Source organism: Podarcis melisellensis (assembly GCF_964234715.1).
Source record: "Podarcis melisellensis genome assembly, chromosome: 3".
Lineage (NCBI taxonomy): Eukaryota > Metazoa > Chordata > Lepidosauria > Squamata > Lacertidae > Podarcis > Podarcis melisellensis.
The window spans coordinates 30,810,085-30,822,182 of record NC_138530.1 but is presented as its reverse complement, the minus strand read 5'-3'; the positions used below and the strand labels follow the sequence as shown (position 1 = coordinate 30,822,182).

The 12,098-nt window shown below is 41.7% G+C and overlaps 1 protein-coding gene across 1 annotated transcript in view; it reads left to right on the top strand.

Moving 5' to 3' along the window:
* The window catches only part of NVL (nuclear VCP like), a 51,771-nt gene extending 40,962 nt beyond the window's left edge, over positions 1–10,809 (top strand). The window contains exons 20-23 of the mRNA XM_081903883.1: positions 7,591–7,667; positions 8,183–8,271; positions 10,083–10,153; positions 10,544–10,809. Of these exons, the coding sequence (XP_081760009.1) occupies positions 7,591–7,667; positions 8,183–8,271; positions 10,083–10,153; positions 10,544–10,588 (282 nt within the window). The 3' untranslated portion in view covers positions 10,589–10,809. The remainder of the gene's footprint in view (positions 1–7,590; positions 7,668–8,182; positions 8,272–10,082; positions 10,154–10,543) is intronic.
* The last annotated feature ends 1,289 nt before the right edge of the window (positions 10,810–12,098 follow it).

Genomic DNA, 12,098 nt, shown 5'->3' with positions numbered 1-12,098 from the left:
TCCCCCCCCCCCCGCCAATACATTTCATACCAGTTTGGAACAAATTTGGTTTCTAAACCTCCATTCATTCTTCTCAGCTGGTTGGATTCCCTCCTGTTCCTCAGCCCTTCATGGCTAACCAGCTCACATCTGATCAGGACACACTTGTGGCAAACCATATTTGGTATGCCACCTGGCAAAGCGACCAGTGCCCTCTTTGCTTTCCTTTTTTTTTAAAGGCGTGCTTATGCTAGGAGGTAGTACTGTGAGCCCAGATAGGCAACCATCAAGGTAACTTTGGAAATGATATAAATAATAAAAAATTCTCTATCGTAAACTTTTGCAAAACAGAGCTTCTCTCCCTTTTTCCTTTTTTTACACACACAGTTCCGTTTGATGTTATATTCCATATCTATAATCCAATTTCTTCCATCCTCACTTGTTCAAATATGAGTTAACATTAAGAGGAGGGTTGCTGAAACATAAATGTAGAGAAGAAAACTTTAAACAAAGAAACCGTAGGCTCCCCTCCCCATCCTGTCTTTTGCATCGAATGAAGTCTTATCTCAAGTTCAAACCTTAAAGTCCTTGCAGTTGGTAGGCTCCACGGTTTGTGATCTTATCTCTTCTAGCATGTGCCTGTACTTTAGTCCAATTAAGATCTGCTTCTTAATGGCGGCATTGGAGGGTTTTCGCCAGGTGAAGTGCTTTTACACACAGCGCCTCCCTGCCCCCTGCATTCTATGCCAGAGCAAGAGCCAGATACAGAGATGAACTGCAAGTGAAGCCCGCCACCCCACCTTGTCCAAGGGGGGGAATTTGCAAGGATAATTGCCCTCAATCGTCCTTGTTTTTCCTTTGCCAACGATCTTCTGCTGTCATTGGGGCTGCCTCCATTAAGGCAGAGTGGAACCAGAAGCCCTGAACAACTTGTACTTTAAGGACCACCTTTGTCCTTCTTTTCCAGCATGTTCACTGAGATTATCCAGAAAAGCAGTGCCCAGCATTAAAGAGGCCTAACTGGCTTCACCTAGAAGAGGATTTTGTATTGCTAGTCCCATGCTGTGGATGACTCGTTCAGCAGTCACATCCTTGCTTTCAGGTGTCTTCTACAGGCCCATGCAGTTACCGTATTTTTCGTCCCATAGGACGCACCGACCCATAAGGCGCACCTAGTTTTTTGGGGGGGGGAATAAAGGGGGGGAATTATTTTCAGCACAGGGCTGGGGCGGGGGAAGCCCGAGCTTCCCCCGACCCCAGCCCTCAGAACAGGCAGCTCTCCGCAAGCGGTGGGAGCCCAGCGCCGGGCTCCCACCGCTTGCGGAGAGCTGCACAAAGCCTGGAGAGCGAGAGGGGTCAGTGCACACCGACCTCTCTCGCTCTCCAGGCTTCAGTGAAAGCCTGTCTTTGCCCCATAGGACGCACACACATTTTCCCTTCATTTTTGGAGGGGAAAAGGTGTGTCCTATAGGGCGAAAAATACGGTATTTGAAATGTTCTGGATTAGACGGTCCTTTTAATTATTATTTTTTGTGCTGTTTTTAATCATTTTAATGGTTTTTATATTGCTGTACACCACCCTGATATTTTATGAGGGTGCAGTAGGCAAATCCTTTTATAGATAATTATGTAGAAAAGTTATGCATGTTGACATGGAAGGATGCGCCTCTTGCTGGGAAACATCATCCCAGTTTTGCCCCACAAACTTCCGCTGAAGGATTTAGCCCTGTTTAGCTCTGAAACTCTTTCAACCTAACCTGCTTTACAAGGTTGCTGGGTAGATAAAATTGGTGGTGGAAAGATGGGGTTAAAAGATGATGAAATAACTCCTGGGGAAAATGGCAGTATAGCCCTGTCAGGTATAAATGGAACACCTTGCCCTTGTTGCTAAAACTTGGAGAGAGGTGAAGAACATCACCATTTGAAATTTATTTAAATTCAATTAGCTATTGTGAAATGAAATGTTTGATCTGCAGTCTTGCATCACATGCTGATGTGTAAGAATGCGAGGCTAAAGGACTCCAGTAAATACTTTCTTTTGGAGTACTTCCAAGTACGGTCATACCTCAGGTTGAATACGCTTTGAATTGAACGTGTTTGAGTTGCGCTCCGCAGCAACTGGGAAGTAATGGAGCACGTTACTTCCTGGTTTCGCCACATAAGCAGACGCTCAAAATGACGTCACGTGCATACACAGAAGCGGCAAAAAGCAACGCGTGTGTGCGCAGACGTGCCATCACTAGTTATGTTTGCTTCTAGATGCGAACAGGGCTCCGGAACGGATCCCGTTCATATCTAGAGGTACCACTGTAGTAAATTGTGGATTGTAAAGAAAATTTGACCGATAAATACCCAAATGCCTCACTGATAATAGCAGGTGATTTTAATGCCAGAGTGGGAACCAACAATGAACAACTATGTAGCAAACTAAATTGGAATACTGATAATGATATCGCACATGCCCTGAAAATAGGACGATTCTCCAGAGACAGGGTTGTAAACAACGAAGGCTTACGCCTACTTGAATTATGTAACAACTTTAATTTACAGATTGTGAATGGTTCAACAAAAGGCGATAGAAGTGGGGAGTTTACATACTTCTCCCCCCGAGGATGCAGTGTCATCGACTATATTCTTGTCCCTTATAATATCATAAATTCGATCATGGACCTCAAAATTGGAACGCGCACCGAAAGCGATCATCAGCCATTATCGTTGTCTATTAACTTAAAGGACGAAACCAAAATAACTAAGCATAATATCATAGAACCTTCTCAATACAAACAAATGACCCAATTAAAATGGTCCCAGGAAATGAGTGCAGCAGTGGGGCAAAAACTTACAGCCAACCTGAGAAAACAAGTACTATCCAACTATCCAACTTAAAGACCACTAATTTCTACAGTGATATACCGAAAATTTATAATGAAATCTTCCAAATGTTCGTAGAGCTTAGTACTCCACCTAAAGTTTGGGTACTTAAACATAGCTCTAGCCCTTGGTTTGATGATGAATGTTTCCAGCTAAAAAGAAAACTGCGCCAAACATTTAAAAATAATCGCACTAAACTAGAGCCCTCTTATCTTGATGAAAAAAAAAAATATCATTACATTCTGGCCGAAAAGAAACAGAAATACGCAACCCAAAAATGGCTACAATTATTCGACTCAATTCAGAGTAAAAACAACAAAGCGTTCTGGAACTTAGTGTACGGAGGATTGAAAGCCGAAAATCAACTAACTCTACCATCAATTGAAGAATCCAAATGGTCCCAATACTTTACATCTGTATTTAACAATCTACACAGTGAACTTAAAGGAAATGAAACCACTAAAAATAAAATTAATAAACTCCAGGAGTGGCCAAGGGTAGAGGAAGAGGAAATTAGAGAGATAGTTAAAAACTTCAAATCGGGGAAATCTCCTGGGCCAGACGGTCTACCAATAGAACTATTTAAGACCTATATAGATTGGTGGGCAGAACCCTTAGCTCAACTGTTTACTCTCATAGATAAATATGGGATCATACCTGAGATATGGTTAAGATCAATAATTATTCCAATCTTTAAAAATGGCGACCCAAAAGAACCAAGGAATTATAGACCGATTAGCCTATTATCAGTGATAGGGAAAATCTACGCCAAGCACCTCTTATCTAAACTCCTTACCTGGATGAAAAATCTAAATTTACCAGGGAAAGAACAAATAGGTTTCTCCAAAGGTTGCTCTACACTAGACCACTGTCTTATACTTATGCACTTGGTTGAAAAATACAGATTCCAAAGGCAATCTAAGATATATGCTGCTTTTGTAGATTTTCGTGGTGCATTCGACTCAATTGACCGCCCAAAGTTGTGGAGGAAACTCGCAGAATTAAAAATTGATCAGCGCTTATTGATTCTAATGCAAAATCTACACTCTTCCAATACCTGTCAAGTCAAACTTAACACCAAAGGTCACCTTTCATCAGACATCCCTAACTCGAAAGGGGTAAAACAAGGGTGTATCCTTGCCCCCTTTCTATTTAATTTATTTCTATCAGACTTGCCAGATTACCTTCAAAAAATAGAATCACATGCCCCTAAACTTAATCAGAAACCAGTTCCTCTCTTATTATACGCAGACGATGCTGTCCTACTATCATTAACGAGCTTGGGTCTGAAACGTCTTATATCTTCACTGATCCTTTACTGCGAATGCAACAAACTCTCTATAAATTATGAGAAGACAAAAATTTTGGTCTTCTCGAATGGTTGGAAATTAGAGAAATGGAAAATAAGAGGGCAAGAAATCCAACAAGTGAAAATCTATAGGTATCTGGGAATCTTATTCCAGAGCAATTTAGGGTGGGCAACCCATCGCACAAACGCCATAAAACAGGCAAAGTGCACCTCATCAGCAGTTGCCCGTTTTTACTATCAGAAAGGTAATCAATTTATTTCTGCGGCCAATCAGATATTTCAAACAAAAGTGCAATCCCAGATATTCTATGGAATCCCGCTATGGGTCCAAGCATATAACAGTGACTTAAAAAAGATTCACTCCAGCTTTCTGAGACGTATTCTTGGACTCCCAGCTATGATCAAATATGAAACAATGTGTGCAGAAATAGGCATACACACAATGGAATATTGGGCATGGTCCACCTCAATAAAGTACTGGTTACGCTGCCATTTTCGCTGCCCTCCATCAAGTCTGCTCGCTGATTTGCTCAATGACTCCTATAAATCAAGATGGTATCAGCACCTCGAAAAAAAGATTGAATCTTTAGGCATCGAGCTGGAGCCCCTGTACAATTCTAATGAGCAATACATTTTCCATAATATCCTAACTAGACTAAAGGATGTCGAGAGACAAAATATTATGGCAGCTGTAAACAAAATTTGCTCCCCCATATTCTATGATTTAAATATCTTAGATAGCAGAGCCAATTACGTCACTAAATTAATAATCCCAGCCCAACGTAGGGCTTTTATGCTGGCCCGTTTGAATGTTTTTCCCTCAGCATTTGCCAGGGGAAGATATCAAAACATTCCTAGAAACAAGAGATTCTGCAGATGTTCTATGAATGTCCCGGACACTGTAGAGCATATTCTCTTTCATTGCCCATTGTACAGTACGCTCCGTCAACGCGTGCTGTCCCCTCTCTCGGGTGGTCTGGAACCCCAGCAAGGTGAATGTGTGGGATTCTACCTATCCGACGTTGACCAAAGGGTAACGGCGGGGGTAGCCGAGTTTTTGGTAGCAGTCCTCCAAGGAGCAGGTTAACAAAGAAATCCATTGACTCTATATGTATATATATATATATGTATGTAGCCAACTGCTGCCCTTTTATATATATTTCAAGGCCTTTATATGTTATTTTCTCTTTTATGGTTTTATTCGCATAATGCCTAATAAAGGTTTGATAAGTAAGTAAGTAGGTAAAGGACCCCTGACAGTTAAGTCAAGTCGCGAACGACTCATCTCGCTTTACTGGCCGAGGGAGCTGACGTTTGTCCGCAGACAGTTTTTCTGGGTCATGTGGCCAGTATGACTAAGCCGCTTCTGTCGAAACCAGAGCAGCGCACAGACACACTGTTTACCTTCCCGCCGGAGCGGTACCTATTTATCTACTTGCACTTTGACGTGCTCTTGAACTGCTAGGTTGGCAGGAGCAGGGACCGAGCAATGGGAGCTCACCCCATCATGGGGATTCGAACCGCTGACCTTCCACATGGTTCTGCTCTCAATTTTATCCTCATAATAACCCTGAGAGACTGAATTCAGTGGATTTCACAGCTACTAATGGCTAAGCTTGAGTTTTCATAGCATGTCCAAATGGAGCAGTTTGTGATCTGGACTCCTTTGATCACTTCTTCTGTGGAAACTTGAAGAAAACAAATCTCTGATGCAATTTGTACTTGTGTGCAGGAACATTATGTATTGTGCTAGCAACCCTATTAATTGCTTTTCTGTTCAAAATGCTCTCAAATCGTAAGTGAAAAATGATTAAACACCACTTTGCAAGTAACTGAATTTGTTTAAACACAATGTGCACATATTTGTCCCTTTCAGAGCTGACACAATGAGTGTGTTTTGTGCGTTCTGTATCTGAGTACAGAATGGTGTTTTTTAAAGCAGGTTTTGGTTCTAGCACTGAGCCAACTTAGGCCTAGTGCCAAACTTAGACTGGTAGAGATTAATGAAATGTTTTCCTGGAAAAAAGTGAAGGGATTGGGTTAATGAATGTGGGTGCTGCTCTTTAGCTCAGGTTGTGTTAAGGAAATTGGCAAAACTGCATACAAAGCTGGTTCTGTGCAAGATTGGAAGAAGACAACGCTTGTCTTGCTGTAAATGGAATAAAGCGTGTTTTGGCTTGTTCCTACATATCTAAATGCAGGCTTGAAATTTAGTCACTGAAAAATGTTTCCCAGGCAGGCAATTTGCCAAACAATTTCTCAAGCTGCCTTTCTGATGCATAAGTATATAAGTAGTTGGTGCCTGGCTGGTAGAACTTGTTTGTGGCCTGCCAAATTTTTCCTTCCTTATTGAACGTCTGGTGATTGTATTCTTCCCAGTGCTGTTAGGATTTTTAGCTGTTGCCTAAGCCAGTGCCCTTTATGTCTGCAAATTTAGATATGTCATGCATGTTGACAGAGGGCTCTTTGATGCAGCAGTCACTTCCTTCAGTGGGAAGGGAGACAATCTTTTTTCCAGTTCATACTACCCTCTCCAGAACCACATGCCACATTGTTCCACAAGTGTCACACCCCCACCCCCCTGGATTCAGCGTCTGAAGAGGATGAAGGATTTGCAAAACTTGCCTTCCTCCCTGTTACACAGCTTGATGGTGTGCCTTCCATCAGCAGAAAAACACTGCTGAATAAAATCCCATGCTTTCTCTGTTTTATGTGGAAACAACCAAGCAATGTTTCACATAGTTCTCTCTTTAGTCATGCCGTTTGGTACTAGTGTTTGTAATTTTTTATAGACTTGTTAACTTGTTTGTGAGGCTTTTGATTAAGTGTTTTTCCTGTTATATATTCTATAAAAGTATTTTAAATCCTTGAGGACAGTGAGTAATTTAAGGACCTCATAAAGCCCTGATGGCAAATAACAACATCTTGCTGGCATCGAATCAAGAAACCCGGGTTAAGAAACTGAGTGCCCCAAGCCAGCCATAGGTGTTCCTGAGAAGCTTACTGAATAGTTTGTGTGATTGATTAGTAGCTTGGAGGGAGGACTTGGGAAAGCCACTCCCTCCTTGACAGTTTGGTTTCTCCATTTGGCTCTTGGGAATCTTGCCAGGCCACACCCTTTTTCATCCTCCTTGTGTTTTCCCCCAGGTGTGATCATGCCTCTTTCTTGCCTGGGTGGAGGAGCATGGGATTGTGTGTTGAGACTAGCCTACCGTACAAACACAAAATGCACATTCATTTCTCTCTGCACTGTTCATGCTGCCCCCACCAACCACCTGCCTTATCCACCCCTGTCCCCAGAATGGAATAATGCAGTCCTTGGGCTGAAAAATGTACCCCATCCCTGCTATAGGAGGAAACAATTGCTAGGTGGGTGGTTGAAGTCGATGCCCTATGTTTCTAAATATTTCCCCGGTTGTCACCTTTTATAGGATGGAACCCGACCCCCGCTTGACACTGATGTGGACCTTGAAGAAATTGCTCATAATCCCTGCTGTGATAGCTTTACGTAAGTAAATTTCTCTTTTTTATCTTCCATTGCCACTTGCAGGTGGTGTTGGTAGTTATCAGTAGTAGAAAATAACACATCACTCCAAATCCTCATCTTCTTGCCTTTTTATCTCCATTAACACATCTGCCTAGACTAATGTTCCAGATTTCTTTGAATCTTCCGGTTTATGACACTGAAACGCATTAGGTTCTGCATAGCAAAAACCTCTGTGCCTAGTTTACATTTATTTTGAAAGCAAGTGTACTTCTGTAAAATGTGTCAAGGAGGCTTGCAGCATATGCTTACAGAATCTAAATTAACACATGTTAATCCCAGTTTGCCCCCCAAATATATAAAAAGAGCACATCTCAGACTAACCGGCACACCTTGCTGAATGGAAATAATTTTATTTTAAATGTCTATTCAGAGACATTTTAATGCCCATATTCGTTCTGCTTCTGTTACAACTCTCCTTTGGGATAAAGAATGCACCCTAAAATGACTCATTGGCCTTTTGTTGTTTGTCTTTATAGGGGAGCAGATCTTTCAGCTCTAGTGCGGGAGGCTTCTGTCTGTGCCCTGAAAGAGGAGATGGCAGTGCTGAATGCTGCAGACAGGAAAGGTAAGGAAGAGGATATTAAACAGAATAACTTGAAGAGAGAGCAAGTTGAAAGATTTTCTTTCTTCTTTTTGGGGGACATAATTTCTTATTGAAACTTTTCATCATACAATACAATTTAAGACAAACTAAATAAAATAATCTAACCAAAAGAGAAAGAGAACGGTAGATTTTAACCCTTGTCTCACAAAGAAGCTCTCCCCTTTTGGCAGCTCCATGACTGACACTGTGTTTACTATTATGAGAGGGATTGATAATATAGAATTCTGAATCCAGAATAACCTCTACATGCCGACTCTTTGGGGATTCCCGTCTATACTGACTGACCAACTATGCTGAAGGGGCTAGCTGGGAGAGCAACTCGATCCATTTGACTCTATCCTTGTTCACAAGCAGCTGTAACAATTATTTCAAGTGGCAGTGTACTTGAAGCAAAGTACACAGAGCAGCAAATATTCTCCACCCTTTCCTCTGCATGTGGTTAGAGGCTTTGTGAAATGAGACTGTGAGACGCATCACAGCAACATCATTGTAGCCTTTGTTCACTGACTTTGTAGAGAAGCCAAGAACCAATGGCAGCTGTTGCTCTCACCTAAATGCTTTGTTTACACCAGGAGTTTCCTCTCAAAATAATATGAAGATTTCAGGTTAAGGTTGCTTTAGAATATTTAAGCAGATTTAAGATTTTTAAATTGGCAACCTTCAAAATTTTAAAACTACCATTTAGATTAGGTTAGTGAACTATCAGGAAGCAGGTGGGAGGGATTTTTTCCTTATTTCTGATTGGTGCTTGCCCGTAAATGTAGAATGAAGTCCTTCAGTGCTGATGCAAATATGTCAGATGTTATGCTGGGAGCTGAAACAAATAAAATGAATTATTGCATGTTTTTGGACTATTTTACGAGTCACCACTTCCCTTTGTGATTTGGCAGAGTTTGATGAGGAACAGCCAGTTACAACTAATTTGTGTTAGTTTGGCCCGTGAAATTCACAGTTCAGAGAAAATCCTTGCATACAGCAACGTACAGAGAGTTTGTGGCTGGATGCATGGCTCCGGAGATGTAGATCATTAGTTAGTTACATAAACGTTTCAAGGCAGTAGGGTTACAAAACTGTTCTTCCTGTTAGCAGAATACTGGAGTTGGACCGTTCTTCATTTTAAAAACCTATTTCTAAAGAAGACCTGGATGGGCCAATTTACTTGGTGCTAGATACCAACGATACATCATTTTCATATAATTTTCTCTTTAACCATAACATGCTGTAAATTTTATATCCAAATTCCACGAAGAACCGTAAAAATGATGTCAGATTTTTGGGTGCACTAAGGAGATTGTTCCTTTGGGCAAGCATTTCTCCTCACCTGGTGGGACAGTCTCCCCCCCCTCCCCCTGAATGCTTTTCTGGGGCTTCTCCAGACCCTCCAGAGTCAATCTGGGGGAGCCATGGGGGGAAGGGAAAGAATCCCATTGTGCTAGCAGGAGCCCTTATTCTGGCTCCCGTCAGAGGAGCAGGGTAGTTGAATCCAGCCCTTTGTTTATAAAAAAATGTGCAATCTCTTTCTACTCTTGAGAGTAGGAAACTTAGGAGCCTTTTTATCCATTTGAGCAGAGCACTTGGAAGTGCCTAGAAGGCAAGTAGTGGGAAGTTCAATCTCTGGGCAATCTTCATTGTTATTAAGGGCGTTTGATGCTTTCATTATCCTTTTCCCAAAACTTATTTTATTAATAGCCTTAAGTTTCATTTCATTACAGTTCATTATGTATACTGTGGAAGCATGTTAACCTTCTCCTGTTGCACTGTATTGTTCGCAGGAGAAATCAAGATTGCCAGAAAACACTTCGAAGCAGCTTTCAAGAAAGTTAAATCTTCTGTATCGAGAAAGGTGAGAGGCGCTCTAGGCCAGCTGGTGACTTAAGCTGGGAGGGGCACAGAAGGCTAAGGATTGTGCAAAGGAATATGAGGCAACCAATTTCCCCTTCACTCTTGTCCAAACAAGTCTGATCTGGGGGAAAACCACACATCTGCCTTGGTGTTAGTGGGAGGGAATCTTACTGGCACATGGAGAAGGAAGGCTCTGGACACTGCCTCCTCAGCGGCTGGGATCTTTAAAAAGCCAGTAAATTAGCCACTTTGCCTTTCCCTAGGTTTCTTTTGTAAATGCTGAAACACAATCTTTGGCACTAGGTAGAAGTTTTCCTTATGGTACAGTCGGTTCAAAAGCCTTACTGAATGAGTTTGTTTCTGTTTTTCCTCCCTTCACTGGCATCCTTAGGACCAAATAATGTATGAAGAGCTGCGCAAGTCACTGAGCAGGTGATAGCTGGATCATCCCTAACACCCAACATGTTGCTTAACCTGAGGACCTCTCCCAGTGGACTATTTTCCAGAAGCATCTTCATGGCTTGAATTTAACCTTGGTTTTGCTTGCCTGCCAATCTCAACATTGCTGGACTCAGTTTCTGAGAGAAGTTCCATCATGTTATATAGTAATTAAGATTTGGCCACAATCTTTCAAACTGGTCTCCAGGATATGGCCAGAAGCTAAGCTACCCTGGATCTGGTCAGAAACCCCATATATGCCATGGATTCTGTGACGGAAGAAAGTGTAAGAAGTAAATGTTGTTTTAAAAATATGCTGTCACCTGTCATGGGCTTCTCCCCATCACTCTTCAGATGCTAAATTTTTCTTTCCGCTATGAGACATTTGATTAATCTTGTTAGTGTCCTGCCTGTAAACTGAACCGGTTAATACACAAAGAAGCAATAGCAAGTCAGCCTACCCCATCAAGCCTAGCCCAGATAGCAGGGATGGGGGACCTGTGATGCTCTAGATGTTGGGACTGTAGTTTCCATCAGCCCCAGAGATCTTGGCCAGTTTCCAGGGATGATGGGAGTTGTAATCTGACATTGGGCTGCAGGGTGGGCACAAGTTCCCTATCCCCGTCTTACCCCACAGACAGGAAAACAACCAGGCAGGTAACAGGAGTAATGTTACCATGGGGGTAGTTACTCTGCCACCTACTACGCCCTTCCAAAAAAAAGTGGAGGAGAGGGGAAATTGTGCTGTTGGGCAAGCAGAAATGCTTTCACTGGCAGAAAAATATCCTTAAAACTACATTGAAAACTTAAGGAAAAACAGCTTTTTCTCTGTGGGGAAGCTTCGCATTATTTAAAGAAGTCTGCTTGTTTGCTTTAAAAATACCACATTCTTTCCCATACTAGTTTTATGTGTATGACTTAAAACAAGGGAATATTAGGAAAAATTGGGTGCTGTGGCTGAAGAAGCAAGACTAAAGCCAAGCGCCTGTAGGATCTGTCATTTGATCCACCCATGACTAATCCAGACAATGCAGTGGAGATCCTCACAGCAGTGTACAAGGACTTTTAGATAGGACACCTATGCAGCTGATTAATGGTTGCTAAGAACATGGCTTTATTATTGCAGAATCCTCTGCTTCCCACACATAGAAAGCACACAGACTTTGCTTTTCCATGTGGTCTGGTGTGAAAGTCAGATATGATTGGATTTTTTTAAAAATGCATTTGTTTTCAAGCATCAGCAAAACAGTAAAACAAAAAAAGTAACTCGAGAATAAATAATACAGAGCTTGTATTACAGAGAAACAGCCATCAAAGAGGTTCAGTGTTCAGCTCAGGATGTATTTCCATAGATTACTGGGTGTTAAGGAATGCATCCATATTCCAATCTTTTTTTGTACATAATAAAGCACATTTCATAAAAACTGCTCCCTTCTGCATTGCTTTAACTTTATGCTTAGGTTTTTTCATGATTGCTATATTCCATACTTCCCAACGTTATTTGTCCT